We start from the raw sequence: 20,201 nt of genomic DNA on the forward strand, positions 1-20,201 counted from the left end.
CATGGCTGTGTTCTTAGTAACAAAGGGCTGAATTTAAAGCACAGTTACAAAGCGGTCAGTTGCACTGGAATAGGTAGAACAGCATACTGTTTAGTATAAATACATTTTCTAGTTCACTATAAATTCTCCAGCAAATCTGTGGAACCATAAATGTCAGCTGCAGGTCATTGCCAACTTGCTTTTCTTTGTCCTTTTTAAGGACCTCTGACGAAGTTCAAGGACTGCCAGGAATCTGCAAATTGAAAACTACGTATATGAATGTTTAGAGGATTAGATTGCATTGGCTATGACACAGATTTATACTCAGTATATCTCTAGTTATAAAAACATAAACTTTCTGAAATCCTGTTCTGCCTTTAATGGACTTGCCCATTAGAACAGTGTCTGTATTATAGAATCCACCTGCAAAATATCCTCCTGTTTTCATTGAGGGAAAACAAGTATTTCCTCTTAGGCTGCAGACACAAGCATAGCAGATCAGTGCTCAGAGGGCTATGAATAAAGTAATAATCTGAAAACATGGTGGTGGGGGGGACCAACTGTGTGGGAATGACCTTTCATGGTGACCTGTAATCATGGAAGTTCCTCCTGTGGGTTAAAAGGCACGTTGTTCTGCAATTTTATGAAATGGAGGTGGAAGTCATTCACCAGTTATTAGGAGATGCACAGCATTTTTAACAGGAATGAGCAACCTGGAATCACGAGTCAACTGTCAGAAGGCAGTCACATCTGCCTGCTCAGTGAAGACTCTGCTAGGTATAATGGCAATGCCCATACATGATCCAGCTGAGAACAGAATTAAACTTGCTTCAGGCAAACCTGAATTTGTTAAGGTGCAGTGGCACTGCTGTATAATCCTGTGCATCTTCAATTTTCTGAATGAATTGCAGGTCTTTCTTTCACATTTTAAAGCTGGGAGTTGTGTTTCCTGTTAAAATTAAGAACTAGAAAAGAAAACTAGAAAATAAACTATGAAAAGCCTTTATTAGAACACGAACTTTTTAACTTTTTTTTTTTTTCCTCCCAGTAAGTCATACGCAGTTGCTCTTTTCTTCCAGCATTTGTCTTTTGAACCTGCTGTTGAAACTGGATAGAAATTAGAGATCTGAAAGATAGCATGTTGTGGAAATAGGCAATCAGATTGAGGAATGAGATCCAAATGAGTATTCCTGCTGAGCTAACAGCAGCAGCATGATGTCAGCCATATTATTGCTCATAGGGGAATTCAGGGTCATAGGGCCACAGGAAATCAGACCTCCAAGTTGTTTTTCTGTGCCTGCAATATTAAATGGTGGGGTTTTGTTTGTTGTTTTTTGATGTTTTGTGGTTTTCTTTGTTGTTGTTTCTTCTTTGAAAATGCATTCTATCTGATCATTAATGAGAATTATACACCTGCTCCTTAGCTACTCATTCCCTAATCCACTAAAGCTGTCTGTAGTGATCCCTCTTTTGTTTGGTTTTAGATAATTTCAGGTCAGTTTCTTTCTGATAAAAAAGTGGGTACCTATGTAGAAGTTGACATGTTTGGCCTGCCCGTGGATACAAGAAGAAAAGCTTTAAAGACCAAGACCTCTCAAGGCAATGCAGTTAATCCTGTCTGGGAAGAGGAAACCATAGTATTTAAGAAGGTTGGTGTAACACTTGCTTCTTGAACCTTCACAGTGCTTGATTCATCACTGTTCAATAGGGTAATTCTGTGTTTTACTGAAAATTTGCATTTGTAAAAAAAGATAAATGGATGCTGAATAGTTACTGCTTCAGCTGTTTGTCATTAACTATTTCTGGTATAATTTTGCTACTCTAGCCATGCCCAGCCACTACTGAAATAAAGTAGTTTCAAGTCACGTTGGTTGTCTCACTAGAATACAGCTAGAAAGAGCAAACATGTCAATAGACACATCTGTGTGGTATGGTGCGGTGCCATGCTATAAGTGAGCAAGTGCAGAACTCAGAAACAGTTTAGCTGAATTGCCTCGGCTGAACAGCCCTGCTGAAAAGCAGATCCTGTTAGCCTCCAAGCATGATGATGTGAGTACAGCTGTAACAACATGGCTCTCTAAACCAGCTCATTCAAAGCAATTTTATCTCTGCTTAATTCTACTGTGTGTTATATAAATATAAGCTAGGTTATGAAGCTGTATAAATCCCAATCTACCTGAAATGAGACATGGGAGCAGAAAATACTGAGCATTTTGTAGGATTATGCAACAAGAATATCTTATTCTGCTTCACAATATCCTTGCAGCCAGTTCTCTACCAGGAACTCTGCTATTATCTGGATCATGTTTATTGGAACGTGAGGTTAATTGGTTCCTGAGTCCAGGTATTTGAAAAAAATATATTTTTAATTTCTCTAGGCAAATGCACAGTTCACAGAGATGTTTATACAGTTGGTGCTTGCAGCTATGCTTTCTAGGGAGTACAGCCCTTTTCCCTGAATATTTTGCTTTCTGAATAACTTTCCTTTGGCAGCCTGCCAAAGCTTAAGTTTGGAAACATCAGTAGGATTTTTCTTCTGTAATGAACTTCTAATTAGTGTACTTCATTTCTCTATTTAGTTACAATCATGCCTGACTGCATCTATGCTCAGAGAAGCATAGATTACTATTTTTAGTAATGTTGAAAATAAATTATAGAGACTCTTTTTTTGATTGTTGCTTTTGTTTTTCTTTCATTGTCTATGTAAATTTGAGGGTGACATTATGCAAAAAATACTTATCTGCACCCAGGTTCAAAATATGTATATTTATATGCATATTTGCATACAACAAGAAAATTAGATAAATTATACTACATTTTTTTTTTTAGAAATAATATTAAAAATTCAAATCTTAGTAGGGCAGTTTATTAGCTGTTTTCAATTTCTTGTTTTCTTTTTTCACTGTTTGGTCTTCTTTCTTACATAGTGCTAAGAAAGCGTCCAATGCTAGTAAACATCCCACCTGATTAAACCTCTTTAGCCTGGCCAGTGAGTGGGCTGCAGCACTGGAAAACTTTACTGGAGTTGACAAGGTTCATGTAATTCAGACATTCACGCTCCGGAAAACATGTTGAGTTGCTTATTAAGTTTTCAACACTAATAAGAATTACCAGTGGCTTTTCTCAGAAATAAGTAGTCCCATTGGCACAGACACAAAGGAAAAAAATAACAAAACAAAACAAAAAAAAAGTAAGGCTGAGTAATAGGCAGTAAATAGAACAGCATTCAAGTGCAGTAAGAGTTGAGCGAAGTCCCTTGTACCATATTGAAAATGCTGGGTTGAACATACTATACTCATTTTCCATCTCAAGTTTCCTAAAAGAAAAATGTTTCTATGAGATTTATTTTGATGCACAGGTACATACCCCCTGATCTCTTGTATGGTAAGACCTTTCTGTGGATATGTAGGTGTTACTGTCTGCTAGGTTGAACTTTGTCTGCTATATTGCAAGGCTATGTCTGAAAGGAACTGTTTCATTCAGAGCAGAAAGTTAATTACGCAGAAATATTTCCTTCTAGGTTGTTTTACCTTCCCTCGCGTGTTTGAGGCTAGCAGTGTATGAGGAAGGAGGGAAATTTATTGGCCACCGGATATTACCCGTCTCAGCAATTCGACCAGGTAAACCTTCTTCTCCATTGAGACAGACAACATGTAGTGAAAATAAACAGCAAATTCAAATCCCGACCACTGTAAATCAGCAGCAAGCCTGCAGATTTATAGCAACTGAGGATTTGAATAATATATCTCAACTTTGAAAAGGGAAATACCGTATCTCACCAGGGATGTAAATTTCTAATGAACCAGGAAAACCACTAGCATTAAGTGTCAAGAGACATGGCTGGCACTTGCTGGTCTTCAGCAGATCAACTGCATATTCACACAGTTATGCTAAAACATGCAGTTGTACACTTCTTGTACAGAGAGCAAAGAGGGTAGCAGCAACCAGTTTTGATGTCATCTTTTTGAGAATGGGATGTGGCTGGGAATTAAAGAAAAACATGCACCTCTAGACTAATTTTTACATGCATACATCAAGTGTCCTGTTTGCAAGCTGTTGTAGATCTACAAAACCTTTAAATCAGCCCAAAATGACTTGAATACTTATTGCTGATTTTTGAGAAAACATATTATTATTGCTACTATAATTAGTGTCCACTTAACTGGAAATCATCTTGTATGACAAGATGAACCTAAGTTAGGGCAAGCATAAGGGCCATAAACATGCTCCTAGCTTCACTCACAGTTTAAGAGTATCTGTGTCTACATTATACCTGTTCTAGCCAGTCCCAGCAGTAGCACAAAACTCACGTCCCTGCATCTAGCAGTTGTTTGTATTATTTCTGGAGACCTGAGCTCAGGTACTGTCGAAATCAGTCCCTTCTCTTACTGTCTCACCGGTCCCTTAGCTGACGTGGGTCATGTGGCCTCACTGTGAACACAGACAGGCTAGATGAAGGTGAATGCTGGACATTCATTGCTTCAGGATTTCCTCAGCAATTGTCATTTCTCCTTCCCTTCTCCCTCTCTCCTCTCTCCTGTCTGTTGGCCCCACATCCCTGACTATTCTGTTGTGCCAGCTCTGCCTATCTCCACACCTTTTTGTGAGCAAGCTCAGATAATCAGTCCAGCAGAAAATTCCACGTTTTCATGCCAGGTATATTTTCTGCTGAGTTAGTGGACAAAATCGCTTCATGGAAGATCTGCTGAGCTCCAGAGGAAGACAGCTTATGGGAGAGAAGAAAGGCAGTTATGAAGGATTTCCCTCATCTGGTGGAAGTGAGCTCTTACCACAGCTCATCCCCTTCTGTGGCACTTACCCTTCATGTGACACAGAGTCCCTTCAGCAGAGCACTAAATCATGTGTGTGTTTTTAGGTTTGTGCTTTTCCAAATAGAGGCCACGGTGTTAAATCATATGAGCGTTTTTGAGAGCTTTTACCCGCAGGCCTTTTCTTCTGTCCTTTTGACTCCAGTAAGCATTAGTTTACAGCATGTGATGGAAAACAGCATGTTGATTTTAGTTTGTGTACATGCTGAAAATTTGCTGGAGGAGCTAGAAGGAACTGAGAAACCTTTGTAATACATAATTTAAGTCTTTTCTGAGACATTATCGAAAACTATATCATACTGTTACAAAAATCCACAGAGTTATCACTATTCCCAAAGCAACAATTTAGCTGTTACTTTCAGAGGAAGTTTCTCATATCAACCAAATGAGGATCCCCCCAGATAAGCACATCTTGCTGGTGACTTGTGTCCTGCCACTACCCACACGTGCAGCTCCGTAATCATCCCTTAGGACACCAGCTTTAGCCATGGTGTGGGAGGCACTGATTTGTGAGGCAGAGGATGCAGCTTTGCAGCACTCCGAAGCTGTAACAGTTTGATGGGACTGAAAGTCCATTTCTTCCATTCCTACCTGTGCACTCCCACCACTGTTTTTAAATTGGCATTAATACATGTCTGACCTTATGGTGAGGCATTTGGGGGAGCTAAACTGAGGGGAAGACTCCTTGTGGTTTCTGAAAGTTGCTTTTTATGGAATTTAGGTTGTTGAACTGCCTATCCACAAAGTCAGGCACGTGTCAGTGCACAAGAGAAGGAGCAGGAGTGGGCAGCGGTTGGCTAGCAGAAGGGGCTTGGGGCTGCCCTGTCTGGGATGCCTTGCCTTAACTTGACTAATCTGTGCTGTAACACCATACCCTTATTCTTACAGGATAACCAGCTTTCAAGACTGTCTGAAAATGCTCTTTGTTCAAATATATTCCTACAGTTGGTCACGTGAAGGATTCACCCCTCACACCTTGAAGATATAGTGCCACGTTGCCTTTTCTTTTTTTTTTTTTTTTACTTAGATATTGTGTTGTTGATGGACTACTATATTTTACAATTTTAATTTGCAGTTCAAATTCCCGCATACTACAAAGGTCACTTTAGAAAACAAAATAAGAGCTATGAAACAAACAAACCAACCCAGCCAAAAGTAATAAAATAGAATGCATCCAAAATAATTTTAATGACAATGTTTAGTGTTATTCAGAGATGTGATAATAACATACAAATACTACTTTAAACTGCAGCATCACGTGCCTTTCTAATGGCCCCTTGTTTGTATTCTTCTCTTTAAAATCCTTCAAGTAAACCTTTCCCTACCAGAAGTCCCTAGCGCTGCTGGCTCAGTTGGAGCCAAAGTATAAATAACAAATGATAACAGAATTACAGTGGATGATGTACCTGTGGAGGAGTTTATGCTCTGAACTGGTTCTTTTTTATTTTACAGGCTATCACTATATCTGTTTGAGGAATGAGAGGAACCAACCTTTGACATTGCCAGCTCTCTTTGTGTACATAGAGGTCAAAGACTATGTACCTGATACTTACGCAGGTAATTCTGTGAAAATTTTCTGCTAAGGAATATAAAGGTTAATTGAAATGCAAAATTAACGTGTGGTAGACAATTTGTCATTTGGGGATAACAGTCCAGTGAAGAAACCTGTGCACCTGATTGGATCATTATGTCTAATTACTCATACAAGATGACTTGATTTATAGCCATCTTCCTGAGGTTTAGGATTAGGACTAACTATTTTCTTTTAAGCAGATTGTGTATAACCCTAAAGGAGGAAAAAGGTCAGGCATTTGCCACTGAAACACAGATGACACTTTGCTTACATGATATAGTATGTAGCTGTTCCCTAAGCAGAGGAGTGTTGTGCCTAATATAGAGTATTGTATTTTGGAATCACCTCTAAACCGGGATAGGTTTAAAGACTATACTATGCATCTTCAGTTTAAAAATATATATATATATAAATATATATATATATTCCATATAGTTGTTTTGTTGTTTTTATTTTTAAACAACATAATTTTTACTAATACTCCTCTTTGTACCTCATGTGAAGTAGGATCCAAGTTGGCTGATGCTGGAAACTTTGAACATCCATCATAAACCACCATATTCACAAAAATGCACATTGACATGACCCAAGCAGAAACTCAGAGAGGGTTCACATTAGAGTACTTGTGCATGATGGTATACTCTCTTTCACTGATGTTTCTAGGACCTAGGTGTATCAGTCAGCAACAGATCTGTAGGAAAAATACAGCTTCTTAAAGCCTGAGGAGTGCGTAACATAAGGGGTTTGGAACTGAAGTATTTGTGTTATTTCTAGATGTGATTGAGGCCTTATCCAATCCAATCAGATATGTTAACTTGATGGAGCAGAGAGCTAAGCAATTGGCAGCACTTACTCTAGAAGATGAAGAAGAGGTAAAGAAAGAGGTAAGGGAGGTTTCAGAATCTCTGCAAATTATGTTATAGTATTTAGAAGCACCTACTTTGCTTAGAAAGACAAATATTGAAAGTCCCTGGGGATTGCGTGTGTTGATCACTTAAACACCTACAAATGTCTCAGAATGAGACTAGGGTATGTTACAACAGAGTAGCGCTGTGCTGCAGGCAGTATGTTGTGCATGGTGCAAATTACTGTTCGGGGGTAAAGAAACACTGAATGCTGAATGGAAAAGCATGTTAGGTTTTTGCTGATATGTAGGCTTCTTTTGTAGTAAATTAAATCATCTTAAATCATTGCCTGTTGTTTTCCAGTGTGATGCTGAAGTTACCCTTACAAAAATGACAACTCTGTATCAGCAGCTTTTCCTGAAAGTATTAGAATTTTGCCCTAAGGAGACCCAGTATAATCATACAATAATTCAGATTGGAAAGGGCCTTTGGAGGTCACCTGATCCAGCCCTTCATAGATCTTAGAAAGAGAGATGAAGAGGGAAGAGAGCATAGTATAATTAAATATTCAGACCTATTCTAGTTTAGCCTGAAGCTACGAGAACCATATTTTCAGTTGTTAGGTATCTGTTTGGATATATACAGTTACTTAAGGACTAACCTTTAAACCTCATTTTTCTGCAGAATTGGAGAAGTTGTACGTACAAATGCACAGATGTAATTTTGAGCATACTTAAAGAGTACTGACAGTTTAGCTTTTGTTTCCAATAAACATTATGTTCATCCAGATGTTCTGTGTCTCTGTTCCAGATACTGTCACTGGGACATCTTCTAGCATTGTTTGGAAATATCTACCTTGTATTTGAAAGATTGCTTGTGTCAGATGTAAGGCACATCACATGAATCAAAAGGCACTCTCTACAGGTCTCTAGCAAAGATGCAGAAATACTTTATAATCCTAAACTGTCCTCATCTATGGTGACTGTCTTCTTCAATTCTCAGATGTGCAAAGCCTCATTGAACTAGATTTTGTAACCAAGAATACATTCCCAAAGCAGACCGAATGAGTGAAAGTCATTACAATTCAGTGGCCAACAATTTACTCTTTGTGCAGTGTCACAAGTTCGGCTGAATGAGGACACTGAAATGCTCAGTAGTATCTTAGACAGTAATCTAGGACGCTCTACACATGAGATTCTATTTTAATAGCAAAGTCTTTTTTTAACATAATCCTTTAAATACCTTAGAGGTCATTTTTACTTTTGAAAAAGTACAGATTCCTCTGGTTTGTACAGGCTTATTTGCAGAAAAAATCTGTCACAGAATATCTTCTAAAGCAAATGGGAAGATGGAAAGCTGAATTGTAGTGCTTAGGTAGTGTTACCATGTGTCAAGGAGCTGGAAAGCTCATAGGATAAAGGAGCTTGTTTTGGAGTAGCGGAGAAATATTTTTTTAAAGAAAACTAATGATTGCAGTGGTGCACTTACTAAAAACGTATAACCATTCAATTACACGAAGTAGCAAGGGACAGGTACAAAACTGCCACTTTAAGTTGCAATCTAAGTACAGCATTGTTACTTTCTATTCATAAATTCTCATTCTAGGTAAGGTATTTGGCAACTGGGCTGTGCTTGGAAATCATGAGTTGCCTGATCATTTTATCTGATAATACTTTCTTCATCAGTTGGCCAGGCTGAATGATTTGTTCACTTACACTGACCCACAAGAATCACAATGGTTAATAATTACAAGTACGTTCACTGGCAACATAGCTAAATAATTCTGAGTATGTTTGCCAGATATGTACACATAATTACACCAGGATTCAATTTTCCTATATGCAGTTTCAAATCTACACACTATTAGCATTAATGTGTCCAGAGCTGTGCTGCCTCCAAGCACAAATTCTACCTCCCCACACCCTTTTCCCTCTTCTCACACACATCTATTTATCTGAGCTGGGCTCTTGCAGCTATCAGAGGAAAAACTGAGAGTTTTTTTTGCTGCCTAGAAGTTTAATCTGCATCTGGGAAGTTCCTCAGACTTCTTACAAAAAAGTAATCAAATCAGATACCTAACAGCAAAGTGTTTTAAATAAATAAATTAGCCTTTCTTTAAGCCTCAAATTACACTGCCTGTTAATAACATAAAAGAAGAATGCTGAAGAACTGATAAAATCTACAGCATCTATTCTGTATTAGTTTTGCAGTGTTCCCATCTTGAATGTAATGTGAATTCCTACCTTGAGCTTTCTGGTCAGTTCATAACTTCCAAGTCCTGCTTTCCAGCCTGGTCTTAAAAGAACTCTTTTTGCAGACAGGACTTTGCCGAATGGAATCATTGCAATGCAGTGTGGGTTTTGCATATTTAGCTATACTTTTTTTGCACAGTGTACTTTTATGAGCATAAAGGTAGTGAAGGTTGCCTTCTCTTCCCCTGCCCTTTATAGACAAACCTTTATAGACAAAGTGAATGGGCTATGCAGAAATTTGCAGCTGGGAGTTTCTGGTGATGAATTAATCCCATAGTAAGACAGATTGATGTAACTGGTTCATAAGTTTTCACCCCCCACCGTTATGGGTGCAGAAGTGTTTAGGGATCTAGGAGAAGCTAGCCAGAGTAAAATGCTTTTCAGCTGTCCCTGCTGCTGTAATGTCCCTGGGGCTGCATGCAATTTATTCTGCAGAGGCAATGAGTCAGGAGGCCTCATGGGCTTGTTAATGACAGGAGAAGCAGCAGAGCATTGGATCTGCTGTCTCTACCCATAAAGCAGTGTTGAAATAGAAATTATTGTTTTGTGTGCCTGGATGTAAATCTAATGTGTGTAATCAGTCCAGTTGGCTTCTTTAGTTAAAGAAAAAATGATTTTGATGGGGGAAGTAAATAAAAACATCTCTAGGAGAGCAGCTGCACTTAGCACATCTGATACCACTATTTAAAATGAAAATGCAGCCATTATTTTGTAAATCATGATGGTCAGATCAAGTTACAGTAATGGAAATTATGTTGATCTGACACTTCTGATAGGGGGACTTGCTTATACTTGGCCAAGGATAGAAACAAACCAACTTCAAAACTGCCCACCTAGTCTAGCAGTGCAGCACAGATATACTCAGTACCAGAGGAGGATCTCTCAATCCCAATCCATTGCAGGCTCTTTTCTCTGCAGAAATAAAAAAAATACAGACCATATAGATATGTATCCGTATGAGCATGTCTCTTTCTACATAGTAAACATACTGTCTTGCAAAAGACATGGCAACATGTGGAATATAAACCATTTTCTGTGAATATTAAAACTATAAATTCTAAGGCTGGATTGCATCATCTTTAAAAAGAGCCTAAAATATTCTCCACTAAGGGAAAGTCATGTTTACTTTAGCATTCTGTGTGATGAATTATGAGAAAAGAAAGTGCTTTTTAATGAGATTAGATTGCCTGATGCAGTGAAAATAACTCTTTATTCACTTCCTGATCCTGTCTCGCATTTCTGCTTTAGTTTCTGAAAACAGATGTTTTGTGTCCAGAACTGACAGGCTATATTAATAGCTTCTCAACAATCTGTGATGCAGCATTTCATACCACATACAAACCTAGTCACAAAAGAAGAAGATAGTACCCATTGTTCAAGCAATGACTTTTGGGGCAATAACTTGTTAGAAAATAGGGATTCTATTAAGTGTTGATGATCTATATAGTATTTTTATTTTTTATCAAACTAATGAATAGCGTTCTGTGAGGAATATATTTTAAGGGAAATCAAGAGGGATACCCGTGTCTCTAAGCAGTGGTCACAGCTACAGCTTTTGCCAGGCACATTGTTCTGCTGTCATAAACATTGGCTAGGTCATGTTTTTCATTGTTTTATTGCAGTAATTCCCACTTGAGATAAATAAAGTTTTTGGCATTGTTTTTCAATTGCATCATGTTTCTGACTATGGTATCTCCCTCCTATAATTTTGGTAGAAATAGGCTGTTGAGACGGAAATCCTTTTGCAATTTAGATTGTTTTCAGGACCAAGGTGAAGGAAATCATCAGCAGGAGCAGCACAAAACAGATCAAAATGTATTTTGCTTCTATTGATGCAGTGCAGGCTGATATTTTGCTAGTGTAGAGTAATCAAGGGAAAAAAAAAAAAAACAACTGTGGTATCCTGCCTCTGCATGTAATGTGATTACCATCAAAGAGTGAAATGGGAGCAGCTGAAGGAACAAATCCAAGACTACCCTGAGACACCATGGCAACTGGCCCCTTGCAGGGACAGTGAGAAGGAGGGCTTGGCCATTTCAAAATAAAAATTGCTTTCACTGACCTTCTGTTTGCTGAGCACTGGGTGCTTGCTTGTCATTTACAAACTTGTTGGCCACGAGGAAAATTACAAGATGTTCAATGCATAGTAAGCCTGAGCTTTTAGGAAACTGGAAAGAAAGAAAAGATTGTAGAAAATGCTTAAATATTTGGATACCACAGGAGTATTTATGCAGCAGGATGGAGGTACTGTTTACATATTATCCTTGGAGTGTAATTACAAGAATGTAAGATCTTGGGAATCAGAAGTATGTCTCTGTGCTGTAAGAACAGTGAATAATGATAGTACTGTGTTTGTATGAAATTTAAAAGTAATTTTGTATACACATTTTGCTCACAGCAGGGATCTGAGTAGCATTTTCTTGCCACCTTCTACATTATATCTAGAAAGGTTTTATGGCAGAGAACAATGCTTTTCAATAAAATACAGATTTCACATCTGGTGCAGCTAATACATACTGTAATGAAAAATGTCCCTGATGAGTTATATCAACTTAAAATGAAAATACTTCTACAGAATAATACATGCTCTATTTCTTCCTGAAATTTGCCCTGCATAAATGTACTACCTGGGTTACTGTGTCTCTTAAAGATACCTTTTTTTTTTCCCTGTTAGAATGATTTATGTGTAACATCTACATAATTTTATTGAAAAATAGGGTAAACCAGATCTGGAAATTTTAAATTCTGTTAATTGGATAGAGTAATGTAAATCATTTCGTATTTTTAGGTGGACCATGGAGATGCACCATCTGAAGCTAACAGTGAACCTAGGCCAACACCAGCAGAAAATGGAGTAAATTGCACTGCCTCTCTTACACCGAAACCAGCAACTCAGGTTGTCCATAGCCAACCAACACCAGGTAAAAACAAAAAACAAACAAAACAATAACCACACAAACAACACAAGCAAAACAATAATAGAAAACACCATCTTTTCAAAAGAAATGTAGATCGTTTTTCATGTGCTTTGTATTTCAAGAACAAAGTGTTTTTGGTGTTTTCTTTTTTGCTTGTTTGTTTGTTTATAAAATGGGTGGGCATTTTCCCACTCTGCTGTTGGGGGCCGTTCTTCAATCATACAAGTACCTTATATTTAAGAGTTGCTTTTGTGGTGAAATTGAAGTTCATTGCGAACAAGAAAGTTTGCTAGTGCTTTTTTGTGATTGCAAATGAAGGAATTTCTTTAAATTGTTTTTACAAATATGCCATATTTATGCAAGTAGTTAAATCTTATTCCATGTACAAAACACAGGTTTTCATACTCATATATTCTATATTAATGTATCTCCTATAATAAATGCTTGTTAAGTCACAGTGTATATAATTTAATGAATGCAGTCTTCATAGGCATGATCCATCTGACTTCCAAGGAGCTGGACTCATCTTGTGTACAGATATTTTGCACTGTCATCATAATATAGGTCAGTTGTACTAACCATCAGCCTAATACCACTTAAATGACTCATATGAGTCATATCAGTGAGTTCAATGGCACCCTCCTCATAAGTAAAACAATGAAGCTCAGGTGGGTTTTTAGATGACCTTTTTGTGTTAGTTCACAGGATTGGTGTTGTTTTGTGTTGCTTCTCTTCTATTCAAGATGTGTCTTCTGAAATGATTAATAAATGCTTGTGTCAGCATGCATCCTGTGTCACATGCCATGTTTTAATATGCAATCTAGTGGCACAGTACTGGTGGTTGTTTTAAAAGAATTTATATCAGTCATCTCTTTTACCTCTAGGTTCGGTGAAAGCACCTGCAAAGACAGAAGATCTTATTCAGAGTGTCCTCACAGGTATTAAATGTACAGTTTACATTATATAAAAGATATTTCAATTGACAAAAAAGTGTATATTTTTAATGAAATGGGCCATCTGACTTAAACATTTCTTTGAATGATTATGACTGCAATAACTCATAGAAAATATGCTTACCATGTCTTCTTCCTCAGCCATGAAGTTATTGAATGTTTGAGCACATGCTTCATGAGATCATCATTGGGTGCCAACGTGGAATTTTTAAAAATTATTCTATTATTGCATTCTCATAGGCACAATGTTTACATCTAATGCAAACAAAAAACAGCATTATGCTCAGAACAGAAGCTAAATTTGCTACTACTCTTGTGAATAGTAGTGAAACGATTTTGTCTCCATTAGCCCTGTATCCTTCCTATCACTCCTACAAAACTGAAATTATCCTGTTGCATTAAGCAAACTGGCCTGTCAGATAGAGCCCTACTGTGCAACTGGGAGTCAAGTCCTTCAGCTTGGAGACATATTTTAGATTGCAAATCTCCTAACTCATTATTTTTAAGTCATTTTCCAACATTTCCGTATACTCGATCTGTTGTGAGATCTGGGAAAGGGTCTTCAGTCTGGGTTCCTTCCCTCTGTCACCTTTTTTTGTTGTTTTTGCTGACTTGGGGTGAGCTTATGCAGGTCAGACTAGCAGACACTGAGCTTGAACTCTGATCAGGGTTCACAGAGCAGGACATCCAGGATAGCTGCTATTCTCAGTGACAGCTCTGGAGTGCAATTCTTGGCATTTAGCTTCTGATGCCTTGCCAGACTAGCAGACAGCTGGCCATGACTCTCCTGATGCAGGGTCTCCATCACAAGAGAAGTGAAATCTGTTGGGTTGCCATGATGATACCGGGACAGCTGCTCCCACCCAGTGCCGAGGTCAAGGCAGAGGAGCAGGTGCTGAAATGCTGTTTGTAAAGGGGTTTTAGGCATTAGTATGTTATGTAGTCCATTCAGGGAGAAGGGAGACCTGAGGTGTTGGCACAGTGCTTACGAAAAAGAACAGTGACCATACCTATGTACCATGATGATGTTATATGTCAGGCTGATGTGAATCTTTTGCATCTGAAAGGGTTTGAGGAAAAAAAAATAAGTACATGGTTTTTATTTTGCTGGACATACCGTTGTTCTAAATTTTTGACTCATTTCCTACTCTAAATTTGCCACAGTGTTTTTAATCTAGTTAGCTTATTTTCAGAGAAGTCTACTTGGTTAGCTTAAGCTAACACATTTCACTTACCAGCAGTAAGAAAGCATGCTTTGTTTCATTCCTGCTGGTGGTGATTTCTCTGATTGAAATCATATGTTATTAGAAAATTGAAGTGGCTTTTGTTATTATCATTGTAGAAGTGGAAGCACAGACTATTGAGGAGCTAAAACAACAGAAGTCGTTTGTAAAGCTTCAGAAGAAGCACTACAAGGAAATGAAGGACCTTGTAAAGAGGCACCACAAGAAAACCACTGATCTTATCAAAGAGCACACTGCAAAGTATAATGAAATCCAAAATGACTACCTGCGACGAAGAGCAGTTTTAGAAAAAACAGCAAAAAGAGACAGTAAGAAAAAGTATGTTAAACGCAGCTTTCCTGTCTTTGGCATCAGATATATTTGCTTCTTTTATGGTAGACAATTAATATGGAGGTGACAGTAGATCACAGGTGAAAAAAAATATCAAAAGTTGGAATATTCCTAGATAAAATGAAGTCAGGTGTTTTGATATGGAAATCAGCAGAAAAAAGCCCTCTCTGTGATACACTGATTCTCTGCTAGAAGTCAGATAAGTCGTTCACAATTTTATACCTCTTTCTCTGTAAATAAGATCATACAACATTTATCTTGGGACTTTCCTTAGTCCTTTGTTGTGGGTAAGTGCTTCAGCTATACTGGCAACAGGAGCCAGTGGTTAGGCGGTAAACTTAGTCACAAACTGAGATTGGGCTTCCCCCACATCCTGGGGGCAGTTTGGGAACCAGACTGAGGCATCAAAGAACTGAAACCTTATCTGGATAACGTATTTTAGTTTCCTACTCAGGTCAACTGCAGCACATTTTATCAGAGCACCCCATAGTCTCCCGTGCTTGACTTCCTTTAGGATAAGGGGTGTCAGTTCATTGGAAACTTGCCCTACACTTCATAATACAGCATCATAATGTGGCACCTTTTCAAGCAAGGAGAAAGTTTTGCAGCCAGCACACATAGTCATCTTGCACATATTGAGCAACTGGTTCCCCCTGGGCCACCACAGTGTGCTGCCTGGTGGTGGAGCAAGACTCCAGTTTCAAAACAGAAACTAAATCTAGTCCTCCCAATGTTATTTGTGATTAGAATGGATATTCTGAATTTTTGGATGGAGACCATCGTCTCCAAGTTAGAGCCCTGGAAAGAAAACTCATACTACAGTAAAAAGCATCACGTGTAGTTAGGTGAAAGAAATAGCTGCCAGTTATTAACATCTGACTATAGTTTAAATGATGATTGATCCAGACCGCTTGGGAATCTCTTAATGATCGACTGGCTTTGCCTCTGCATGCACATCCTTTCTGTGCAACGTCTCTTTCTCAGTGTTGCATTGCACTGTAGTTCATCTCTTTGTGTTTGCTGATATCATTTTTTATTATTTGTTCTGATAATAAAAGAGAGTTGCATTTGCAATTGTCAGTTTTAAATGCAAACACTGTTGGGTCTCGTTAATCTTTCCACAATTTTCTTATTTATATGGTAAGGAACTTTATATTACTAAAGATCTTTTTTAACTTCTGGCAAAACATATGCACTTGTAGGTACAATCAGTGTCTAATACTATTAAAACTGAATGATAATTATGTAGGAGTACCCTCCTAAATTTTTCCTTCTCCCATTAGTGCAGCTTTCTCATTCTAACATAATCAATTTTTTAAATGTAATTAGATAAGCACAAAAGCCTTTTAACTTTGGCATAAAATTGATATAGCTGCAGATCTTGAACATGAAGACATTGAATGAGCATTAAAAAAAAATTACTGGATACTTTTTGGTAGGAGACCATTGGAGAAAAAAGGTGCCAGCAAGCTTTAGCTACTACCCTTGTTGATAGTACCTCTAACTGTAAGTGACCAAGATTCAGGCCATAACTTGTCCCTAGGAAGGAGCTTACTCATTTATGCTTGCCCAATGACAGAATGTCTTTTGGCTTAGTAAGAGCTTAGTACTCATAAAATATGTATGCTCAGGTGGCCTTAACTGTTGCCAGTTTTCAGGCCTCTGGGTTCTACACTTGAATTTGTTAAAATCCCTTAATGACTGGTTGTCAGCTGCATACACAGTGATATTTTATTCATTGTATTTTCCATCATAAGTGTGTGTGACAGATAGTGGCAGACAAAACAATATGATATTGTTTTGTTCCTCTTTTTCTCTAGCATATTCTATTCAAATTTAAGTAGAAGAACAAACTGAATAAATGACTCATCTTTCTTTGACTAAAAAGGATTTGGGTTTTTTATTTTATTATGATCTGATCATAAATCATGCATGATATTAGTCAATAAAACACTGTATTCTGTTATGGGGAGCTGTCACAGTGATTTCAGAGGTGTGAAGTTTTATGCGAAGATACTGAGAAGTCTGAAGGTTAAAAAATCTGTTGCTGAATTTTTAAGGAGCAGGAGTATGTATTTAGGGCTTTTCGAACTTGCAAGTACATTTTATCTCAAGTAGAAGACTTCTAATAGAATACTGCATCCCAAGGGAAAAGGCAATTTTTACAGGTAAATAGCCTCACTAATAATTTAAAATGGTAAGTGCAAAGTACAAAACGCTACTTCATCAAGAGTCTCTGCATCAGATTGTCATAAAAATATGTTGTCTCTGATCAGAAGCAATCAGTGTTTCATGCCCATGTCTAAAATGGGGCAAAGATTCAGTAAAGCCAATGTCTATGGGACAGTTGAACTATTTATTGAACACAAACACAGATATTTTGCTGGTGTAGTTCTGAAGTTTTTATTTAATGATCATGCCCCTTAACAGACGGTTTCTGTTTTAGCCTTATTTCGTTTTGCCAAAAATACAAGAGATGTCAGCTTTAAAATATATAGCATAATGGCATAATTTGCTGACTTTAATATTCTTTAATGCTGTCTTGTGGCTCTGTATGTAAATTACCCTCACCTGTCACACTGATACCACTTAAGCTCATAGCAGAATATTCAAATATAATAATAATATAGGAGATACAAATAGGCTACCTTGGTCTGTATCTTCAGCCTGATGAAAGCAGCTTCACATTATTTCAGTTGAAGTTATGCTAATTGACAGCAGCTGCAAAGTTGAACCTGGGCGAGAAAAGGCAGGCAGCCAGTGCAGCAAGTTCTCTGTATTGTAATCTTTGCAAATTTCTGAGTAGAAAAATCATTCTTCTAAGTCAGTCCTCTCTGTTCAAGGTTTTGCTGTTTTGTCCATCTCATGTACTGTTCCTGAGGTTTCCCAGGCAACTGATTTAACACCTGAGTACAGCAGTAAGCACGGCAGCCAAGCAGAAACACAGCATAATCATATTTTTTTTAAAACATTTTTCTTGGGTTTAGTTTACTGCTGGCCTGAAAGTGATACTGCTTTTGCATTTTTTTGTTTATTTTTCGTTGAGCAGTGTCATCATGTTTCCTTTCACCGTTACATCTATCCTTCCTTCTATATTAAGGAAAAAAAATAAAATCTAGTCCTTGGTGTTTGCTTTTTAGTTTTTTTCTTATATTTTTTCTTTGTTCCTATGTGTTGCCTTTCTGAGATATATTCCCCACTGGGAAGTTAAGTTTCCTCCTGAAGTCAGGAGTCCATAGAGCACTTTCTTGTGTGTGTGCTATGCATGGCATTTCCTGAAGAGGGGAGAACATACCAAATAAAGGGATGTTCCTAACCATTTTAAGCTTTTTATAAATGCAGATGTAATGTTATGCTCTTAAATTTATTGCTAAGCACATGCAAGGATGACTCTGTTTTCAAAATACTTAGCGTTCACCATTTTTGCTGAGGACTAGGAAGCTCTGAAATTCAAGTTATGTGCCTGGAAGTGCAGAAATAAGTTCTATGGGCATATGTTTATAGGAAATCCTGGCAGTTTCATTTATAGTTCATTTATACTAAGTTCTGTTCCACCCCACCATAGCAGGTTTGTAATACGAGGTTTAAAAGTAATACATGTCCCATTAGAAAAAACAAATAGCACTATTTTCTTTGCTAAAAGATAAAATTAGTGGATTTACCATGGCTAAAATCATCTTCTTCCTCTATATGTGTTGCCAAGAAACTTATTTGATGGACTACATGTAACCAGCTACCTTAAAAACAGGGTTTAAATATGGGGCAGAGCATGCATACTTAGTGACTTGGAGCTGGTGTGTGTGTGTGTGTGTGTCTTTGCAGATCTGAAACAGGCAGCCCAGACCACAGTTCTTCAACTATTGAACAAGAATTAGCTGCACTCGACTCTGAAATGACCCAGAAGCTAGTCGAGCTGAAGGAGAAGCAGCAACAGCAGCTGCTAAATCTCCGACAGGAACAGTATTACAGTGAAAAGTACCAGAAACGAGAGCACATTAAGCTGGTACGTTTATGGTATCTGCTTTTCTTTATAGCGGTCTCTGGGTTAGTAATGAAAGCAGTGTGCCGTTAAAACGAACTGGGGCTTCCTTTCGGTTGGAGTCCATTTCAGATCTTGATTCCCATGTGGTCCATTGCTACTTCAAGGGGTTGTTGTGCCACGTTGTCACTAACACTTGTAACATACTTGGAGGGCTTTGGATAGAAGGCAGAAAGGCAACAGGTTTATTATTAATGCTAGGGCACTGAGTCCTTACCTCTAGTTAGATATGTCTAAGTTCTCTGCAGCTTTTAGTTGATGTTCCTATTTTGTTCTGCCACTTAGTTAAATGTACAATACTCAAGTAGGCAGTATTAGCTGGAAATAAATTGAAACACTATGAAAATAAATAAATGAAAATAGCTTCAAACATTCCCCAGGGCACAGAGTTTTGCCAAACAGTGTTCCTACTGCAGACAAATGCTTTAAGGGGATGCAGGACATAATCTGTATATGGTGAAGAAGTAGTTTGCATGCATCAGTCCAAGCTAGTTTGTTTTTACAGCTGGAGTTTGGCTGACAACTGCAGCAGGATCATAGCCCTCTGAGCTGCAATAGAGGAGCTTGGGCAGATGGCAGCTGATGCTGATGGATGTTCTCAGGCAGAAGAGAACATTTTTAAAAGTGTGTTATGGGAGTGCAAACTGTTTCTCAACTCCAGACAATCCTGTCTCACAATTTTTTTCTATTGTATGATGTTTTACCTCATTGCTGGTGTCTGAAGTGATTTGTCTGTTCTGTCCTGCCATCCAAAAAGCAGGGCAGAAGAGTGATATGAATTTAAATCACTCAGCAAGGCCTTTTCACAAATTCATTCCCATGGATCATAGCACAGAACTGCGGCTCCCAAGCGGTGCTGTTTATCATCAGTTGTATGTGAACCACATCAGTGTTAAAACAGCAGGAGCAGCTCCAGCAGGAGTGTGTGGACACAGTTACCTGTGCTGCAGGGATACAGTAACAATTGTTGGTTGCATCTCAGGGATTTTACTTTTTATAAAAACAAAATGTTCTGGACCCACATAGTTGGGATGATATTGTAAGTTAATTAATTTCTCATTCCAAAATAGGAAATGGCATTTCCCAAAGCCAAGTCCCATTTTGTGCTTTGTCCAGTTAGGTAGTGTCATGATAAATTCATTTTTTAACACAGAACATTCAGACAGTTTTCCCTCTGAGTTATGCTGGAATTAATATTTGTTCCACATAAAATCTGCCTTGCAGAGGAGAGATTCTTTC

The 20,201-nt window shown here is 38.0% G+C and overlaps 1 protein-coding gene across 11 annotated transcripts in view; it reads left to right on the top strand.

Annotated features, from left to right (window-relative positions):
• Positions 1-20,201, top strand: part of PLCB1 (phospholipase C beta 1) — a 415,451-nt gene that overhangs the window by 328,006 nt on the left and 67,244 nt on the right. For all 11 annotated transcript variants that reach the window (XM_083828903.1, XM_083828908.1, XM_083828906.1 and 8 more), the window contains 8 exons: positions 1,464-1,628; positions 3,500-3,599; positions 6,261-6,365; positions 7,156-7,265; positions 12,267-12,399; positions 13,281-13,334; positions 14,692-14,911; positions 18,746-18,926. In XM_083828903.1, coding sequence (XP_083685029.1) covers positions 1,464-1,628; positions 3,500-3,599; positions 6,261-6,365; positions 7,156-7,265; positions 12,267-12,399; positions 13,281-13,334; positions 14,692-14,911; positions 18,746-18,926 — 1,068 coding nt within the window. The remainder of the gene's footprint in view (positions 1-1,463; positions 1,629-3,499; positions 3,600-6,260; positions 6,366-7,155; positions 7,266-12,266; positions 12,400-13,280; positions 13,335-14,691; positions 14,912-18,745; positions 18,927-20,201) is intronic.

Source organism: Anser anser (genome assembly GCF_964211835.1).
Source record: "Anser anser genome assembly, chromosome: 3".
NCBI lineage: Eukaryota > Metazoa > Chordata > Aves > Anseriformes > Anatidae > Anser > Anser anser.